Source organism: Microtus ochrogaster, linkage group LG2, assembly GCF_000317375.1.
Source record: "Microtus ochrogaster isolate Prairie Vole_2 linkage group LG2, MicOch1.0, whole genome shotgun sequence".
NCBI lineage: Eukaryota > Metazoa > Chordata > Mammalia > Rodentia > Cricetidae > Microtus > Microtus ochrogaster.
Window position 1 is genome coordinate 34,425,402 of NC_022028.1, and position 7,985 is coordinate 34,433,386.

At 43.8% G+C, this 7,985-nt stretch overlaps 1 protein-coding gene across 1 annotated transcript in view; it reads left to right on the forward strand.

Annotated features, from left to right (window-relative positions):
- Positions 1-5,076, forward strand: part of Ppa1 (pyrophosphatase (inorganic) 1) — a 30,360-nt gene extending 25,284 nt beyond the window's left edge. The window contains exons 9-11 of the mRNA XM_005360094.3: positions 715-784; positions 3,124-3,166; positions 4,745-5,076. Of these exons, the coding sequence (XP_005360151.1) occupies positions 715-784; positions 3,124-3,166; positions 4,745-4,776 (145 nt within the window). The 3' untranslated portion in view covers positions 4,777-5,076. The remainder of the gene's footprint in view (positions 1-714; positions 785-3,123; positions 3,167-4,744) is intronic.
- The last annotated feature ends 2,909 nt before the right edge of the window (positions 5,077-7,985 follow it).

The following is a 7,985-nucleotide window of genomic DNA, read 5'->3' on the forward strand; positions in this document are numbered from 1 at the left end:
GGTCTACAGAGCTAGTTCCAGGACAGGCTCCAAAGCCACAGAGAAACCCTGTCTTGAAAAAAAAAAAAAGATTCCTTGATTGTTTAATCTAGTTAGTGGATAATAAGCCTTTGGTTTTTTGTTTTGTTTTGTTGTTTAATCCCAAAGAATGTTTAGTTTTTGCTCTGCCTGCTTCTGCTTCCTGAGTGCTGGGAGTTAAGGCATGTACTTTTTCCATCAGGAGTATCTGTACTTTACATGTTTCACCAACACTGATGGAAGCAGGGTGTTTTGTTAGATTCATTTTTTTTTTTTTTAAAGAAACAGAATTGGGGGAGAAATGTTTCAGATTTTAATTTGCATTTCTCAGCTATTTAGTGAGTGCTACAGCAGATTTGATCTCCGATGATTAAGTCTAAATTATTAAGAGATTTTGAACTACATCATCCACAAGAGCATGTGGACATTGACCAGATAAATAATTAGGATGTTTAGGATAAGCAAGAACGCTTTCAATGAAACCGAATTTAAATGCTATCTGGTCTCGGCATGATGATACTGCCTTTAATCCCAGTATTCTCTGAGTTCCAGGCTAGCCAGGCTACATTATGAGACCTTGTGCTCCCCCCTCCCCACAAAGCCATCGGGTGTATTATTATCAGCTTAGTTTTTTTGAACGGATGAGGAGACTGTGCTGTTCTTTTATCTTCTTACTATGTTCACTTTACTCACTAGCATGAACACCACCGTGTCGGAGAGCCCCTTCAAGTGTGATCCTGATGCTGCCAAAGCCATTGTGGATGCTGTACGTAATCCTTTGCTTTTGAAAGATGACTCAGCGGCTGAGCGATAGGGTGCTCCAAGGGAAGAAGTACTTGTTGCAACTAGTATTTGAGTGTCATTTGTGTGCATATGACTGACATCTTGAGGTCAGAACTGTGAACACAAAGAATAGGCATTTGAGAGGGGAAAGCTGAAGAATGGTCACGGTCAACCCTAAGTGGTGGAGATACAAAGTAGGTGACGTGTAAAATCCAGAGTGATTGTGAAAGACACCCCCCCTCCCCCAGTAACTCAAGAGAGACCGTCCTTGCTGCAATCAGACAAGGTTTATTGACAGGAGCCAGTGCACTGGGGCCGAGACTCAAAACCCACGCAGGGGAGGAGTTCAACCCCGAGTAGCTGGGAGAAGGGGTATTTAAGGGAAGAAACTACAACCCAGTAATCCAAAGGGTGTAGGGAGGGCATCATTGGAAAATTCCGAAAATACCAGTGATCATTGAAAATTCTGAAAATACCAGTGATAATCACCAGGGGGTAACTCCCTGTTTCTCAAGATTACAATCTAACTTTATCTTCAGCTAGTTCCTGAAACAGAGTCACTGAACCAGCTAATCCTAGATTTTTGGCTCTTCCTGCTAGAGGGGTCTGGATTTATCCAGGTCTTTCAATTGCTGAATGTACTGGGTACTGTACAAGCCCATCACCTGTCAAACCGTCTTCCACAAGAGACCAAATGGGAAGTTAGTTAACTTGCTTATAGCCAAGACCATGAGAGTAAGCACACTTCAGGAGTCATTGCAAGAACAACGTATACTGCAAAACCTTCTCACAAGAAGTACAGTCCAGGACAGCAGCACCGGCTTTTATGGGATTTGTTTGTTTGTTTGTTTTGTTGTTTGAGATAGTCTCCCTGTGTAGAGCTCTGCTTACTGAGTGCTGGGATTGGCAGTGATGGCACATGCTTTAATCCCAACATTCAAAAGGCAGAGAGAGGCAGGCAGATATCAGTGAGTTAGAAGCCAGCCTGGTTTACAGAGTGAGTTTCAGCACAGTCAGGCTTGTTTCACAGAAAAATCCTGTATCAAAAATACAACAACAACAAAACCAACAAATGTTTGGATTCAGCAAACGATTGAACTAGATCATTTGAAAATTATTTTCATTTATGGGGCTGGACAAGATAGCTTAGTAGTTCAGACCAGTTGCTGCTTTTGCAGAGTCCCAGGTTCTGTTTCCAAGCACCCCATAGTGCCTTACAAGCACCTGTAACTCCAGCTCCACGGGATCCAACCTGGGCCCTTGCGTACACATGGTGCATAGATGTACACGTAGGCGAAACATTTCTAAACACAAAGGAAAAATAAATCTTTTTTTTTTTTTTTAAAGAAAAAATTCACAGGCAGTGGTGGCGCACGCCTTTAATCCCAGCACTCGGGAGGCAGAGGCAGGTGGATCTCTGTGAGTTTGAGACCAGTCTGGTCTACAGAGCTAGTTCCAGGACAGGCTCCAAAGCCACAGAGAAACCCTGTCTCAAAAAAACCAAAAAAGAAAAAAAAAAAGAAAAAATTCATTTATGCTATCAGGCAGCAAGCAATAACAAATGAGGTCTGACTGACTTCCCATGGCCTCATCAATGGGTCATTACAAAGGAAAATGACGCAGGGCATTAGATTCATTTTCGTTTACACAGGAATCCTGACACTGAGATGGACAGGAAAAACAAAACTGGGTGAGGTGGCTCAGGAACATTGTTTTGTGTGTGTTATTAAGAGACCTGGATGTGGGGTCTGGAGAAATGGCTAATTAGTTAAGAGCACTGCTTGGTCTTGCAGGGTTCAATTCCCAGCATCCTTGTGGTGGTTTACAACCATCCATAATTCTGGTTCAGGGATCTGGCTCATGCTCTCATTTTCCACGGCCACCAGGAGTGCACGTGCTGCACATACATATTAAGGCAAAACACCCTATACATAAAATTAAGTAGCTCTTTTTTAAAAATTGAAAGAGACTTGTATATAATGTATAATATATGATCTCTTAGCCCAGTGGTTCTCAACCTTCCTAATACTGTGACCCTCATGCTTTGGTGACCCCCAACCATAAAATTATTCTATTGCTACTTCATAACTAATTTTTCTATGGTTATGAATCATAATACAAATATCTGACATGTGACCCCAGAGGGGTGACAACCCACAGGTTAAGAACCCTGTCTTAGCAGATCACACTGTTGTTCCCGTAAATTAGTTTTAGAGACTACAAATTGGTAGTCTCCTGTCTATTTTTCAATTTTACCAGTATACTTTTAACTTTCCCTCTAGGGGTTAGACTACGTTTTAATATTTTAATGTTTTATTTTAGTTGCCACCACCATGTGAATCTGGCTGCTCACTACCAACAGATGGTAAGACCTGAGTCCACTACAGTTATTAGTTATGTGTTTGTATGAAGTTATATAGTACATATGTATTTTTTTACTTGGAAAATAGTTACATACAGTTATGGGTATAAGTTTTGCTGTATGTTTATAATATGGAAAGCTTAAATCAAGTTAGCAAAATATCACCTTACATATTTATTTGTGGGCAAACATTTAAAATTACAGTTGTAGCTGCTTTTAAATATATAATGGGACCCAGGAGAGGATGGATAGATAGATAGATAGATAGATGGATGGATGGATGGATGGATGGATGGATGGATAGATAGATAGACAGATGATAGATAGATAGAAAAGTATATATATACTATATAGATAGATATAGTGTGCTAACATGCTAGAAGATCTGTGTTTATTCCCCATCATCAGGAAGAAGATATTAATAGGCAGTGCATTAGTAGTAGTATAGTCCCCATTCCCTTAAATAAAGCTGATTGCTGTGACTGGCGTTGGCTGTTTGATTAGCTCCTGTCTCCCCGTCCCATCAAGCCTCCTACCGTCGGCCTCCAGCAACCCTTCCCCACTCTGCAGTTCAGTCAAGCTGTTTGTCTTTTTGCGCCTGTCTTTCCTTCACTTAGGAAGCTACGCTAAAGCTCTGCAGTGTGTGTGCGGTGGGTGGGATACTGCGTGCCACCATTCTCTTTTCCTTCCCTCTTCTTGATTTGTGTACTTGTATCCTCCCTGTGGCCACTGTGGGAGGGCTCAGCGTGGGCTATATCCTACGTTCTATGCAGACATGCCTGCTTTACTTGGAGAAGAGCTCTAAACCCTCTTTCAATCTTGGAAATCTCTGTGATAGGTGAGGTACTGCATACCTGTAATCCCAGCCCGCTGGAAGCTGAGGCAGAATGTTCACAGGCTGAAGGCCAGCTTGGGTTTCGCAGAAGGACCCTGCCTTGAAAAAAAAAGGAAAGGAAAGGAAAGGAAAAGGAATCTAAATTTCTTCTTTTTTTTTTTTTTAAGTCTGCTGCTTTAAAAAAAAAAAATTTAAGCTGCCCTGGTGGTGTATACCCTAGTGCCTAACTGTTTGGGGATAACTTGGACTCTATGTTGAGTTTCAGATTAATTGAGACTATAAGAGACCTAATCTCAAAACGGAGAGAAAGAAGGAAGGGAAAAGAATGAATGAGGAGCTGGGCAGTGGTGGTGCACGCCTTTAATCAGGGCACTGGGGTAGGGGAGGGGCCAGAGATAGGTGGATTTTCATGAGTTCAAGGCTAGACTGGTGTACCGAGTTCCAGGACAGGCTGCAAAGCTACAGATAAACTCTGTCTTGAAAAAAGCAAACAAAACAAAACAAAAAAAAGAATTAGTGAGGAGACCCTGGTATAAGCCTGTTGTGCTAAGCACTAGCTTTTTGACTGTAGCTTTGCATGCATGTTCTAGAGGTCATGGATAGGAGCAGCCATGCAAAGGCCTGTAGTATTCCTTGATAGGCCAGCATTCTTCTGCTGAGCCACATCCTCAGCCTACTCTTTGTTATATGTTGATCATTTGCGTTCTTAGCAGAGACTAATTTGCATTTCTTTTTTCTGGCTATAGTGGATAAATGGTTCCATCACCAGAAAAACTGATGATGAGATGCCCTGGAATCCAAGCTGATCCTGCTGCATCCTCTTCGCCTGGAAGCATTAGATGCAAAAGTGTAGTAACGTTTCAAGGCTTTAAATTTCTGTAACTTGCCTAGTGAAGCAGATTCAGATTCTGCTGTGGCCAGTCCAATATGTTCAGAAGGTTAGCCATCCAGACACTTCACATCTCAACCAAGACAGCTTTTACACATGTTAACTCTCAAAGCCGTTGGCATGGAAGTACCACATATTGGATGTATATGTTTACTGTGTTAGGAAATAAAGTTATTTTGCTGAAACTTGGCTTAGGATATTTCTTATTCCAGCGTCAACATTACCAAGCTGGTGCGGGTACTGCAAAGTGTTAGTTTCCTAGCAGTAGTTCTAGAATTCCCTTTTACATTACTAGATAAAAACTGCACAGTGGTGCGCACTTTTAACCCTCAAACCCCAAGAGGCAAAGGTAGGCATATCATGAGTTCAAGGCCAGCCTGGTCTACTTTGCAAGTTCTGGGCCAACTCGAGTAACATTGTAAGTGCTTATTTAGAAAAATAAGCTGTTTGTTTTGGGGCATGCGAGAATGGAATCTCTTGTGCATATAGACGTTCTGTTCTATGCTTTCCTGTCCCTTTAAGGGACAAGCCACACCCACTCCCATTACCTCTGACCTGCCCGCTGCCATCTTGGGCCCTTCCTTTTCTGCTTCCTTGACATGCGTGCTTTTTATTATAAGGAAGACCTGGGAATGTTATGGTTTTGGTCCCTTTAAGAGACAAGCCACACCCATTCCCCTCCCCATCTGCTGAGGCAGGCTGATCTTCAGCTTCAGGCCTGAGCTCGCTCTCTTTTCCATCTTCCTCTCGGAGAGGCAGCTTCGCTTTTGCCTCTCTCCCCACTTCTCTGCTTCCCCCCTTCTCTGTCTCTTTCTCCTCTTCTCTCTCTCTCTCTCTCTCTCTCTCTCTCTCTCTCTCTCTCTCTCTCTCCCCCCCCCTTCACTCTTCCTCCTCCATAACCCCCTGAATAAACATTCAACCTCACCCTGCATGTCGTGTCTATCCATGTTTCTGTCTTCTGCCCGCCCACCATGTGTCTCCCTGCCTGGAACCAGCCATTGCTCGGGGACCAGCAGCCGTCTCTGCCTGGGGCCCACTGTCTGCTGCCACATGGCCTGCCACCACTGCTCTGGGACCAGCCAGCCGTGTCTGCCTGGGACTGGGTGCTCCCAGGGCCCGCTGTCTGCCGCCACATGGCCCGCCGCCACCATTTGGGACCTACAACATTTCTGCTGCCTACTGCTGCTGGGATCTTGCAGCATTTTTTAAAAAAGAATAACACCTAGTTCCTGGGATTGCATTCCAAAGAAAACTATAAATTACTGTTGTGTTAGCAGAAAGCCAAACCTTTAACAAAAGTTAAAAGTAAACGTGGCATTTACCTCTTTAATCAATAAACTGAGCCCTTCAGTCATTTGCATTGCACTAAGGTTACCAGCCAGAACAATTTTTGATGAGTTCATGGCCTTTGGAGCTAGGAAGATCTGAGCTTGAATCCAGGCCGATCTTATCAGTTCTGTACACAGGCAAGGTACAAACCACTAAACCTGTTTTCCTCATCTATAAAAATGGTCGGGTTATGACTTGTAGTAAGCGTTCATATTTATTCAATCCAAACTTTATTATCCTGTGTATGTGCAGGTGTTATTGGCGGCTAGAGGCTTAGTAACTCCTGGAGCTGGACTTCCAGGTGGTTGTGAGCTGCCTGATGTGGATGCTGGAAACTGAGCTCCAATCCTTTGCAAGAGCAGTCAGTGCGCACACCTGACTGCCAAGCCAAGCTGTTCCCATTCTACCTTTTCTTTGAGGCGATCTCATTGGGCCTGGAGCTTGCTGATTTGGCTAGATTGGCTGGCCAGCAAGCCCTAGGGGTGCTCCTGTCTCCATTAGATGACGCACAAGGATGTCTCCCTGTTACTTTAGTTTGTCTTTTTGTCACGGCTTATGTTATGTTAAGCATCTCGTGTGCTTATTTTTCACCTGTGTCTCCTCTGTTAGTTTTATGTTACTGTGGCCAAATGCCTGAGAGAAAATCTAAAGGAAGAAAGATTTATTTTGGCCTCACAGGTTTCAGGCCAAGCTTGGCTGGATCTGTTGCTAGGGGCCTGAGGTGAAGAATAATAAGACCTAATACTGATTGAGTGAAACCCTGTGGCAGTCAGGAAGCAGAGGCTAGAAGGGCCGGAGTAGAAGGTATAACTTCTAAGTTAATGTACCTAGTGATTGATCCCCACTTCTTACTCCACCATCTCCCAATAATGCCTTTGTGGGAATCCATTCAGGAATTACTGAACTAGAATCAATCCTCAAGATCTTTCTCTAGGCTTAGTGCTGTGGTTCTAGCAATTCAAGAGACTATGCGACGAAGGCCTGCGTGGATTAAGAGTAAGTTCAAGGACAGCTCGAGTAAACTAGTGGGACCCCGTTTCAAAAATGATTCTAGGGCCTGAAGAGATGGCTCAGTATATATGGATGCTTGCTGATCTTCCAGAGGACCTGAGCCCTGTTCCCAGCACGCACGTCAGGTGGATTACAGCCCCTATAACTCCAGCTCTTGAAGATAATGACTCCCTTCCGGCCGGTAGGGCTCGGTAGGGACTGCATTCAAGTGCACAAACACCGCTAGAAAAAAAAGCTAGGGCTGGAGAGATGACACCAGCTGCTCTCTCACAGGTCCTGAGTTCAGTTCCCCAGCCACCATATGGTAGCTCACAACCATCTATAATGATCTTTTCTAGTATATATATGCCAGCAGAACATGTATGCATAATAAGTAAATCTTGAGAAAAAAGAAGATTCTAGATGGGCATGGTGCCGTACAACTTTAATTAATCTCAGTCCTTGGGAGACAGAGGTAGATAGATATTTGAGTTCAAGGTCAGCCTGGTCCATATATCAGTTCTAGGCTAGGCTAACCAGGGCTTCATAGTGAGTGTGTGTGTGTGTGCGCGCGCGCTCACGCCTTGTGTCTTTAGAGGCCAGAAGAGGAGGTCAGATCCTCTGGAATTGGAGTTACCGAGAGTTGTGAGCTGCCATATGCGTCCTGGGAATGGAACCTAGGTCCTCTGGAAGAGCAGCCAGTATGAGCCATCTCTCCAGTCCCCAAAAGATTTATTTTTAACTGTGTATTTGTGTGTATGTGTGTGTGTGTGTGTGTG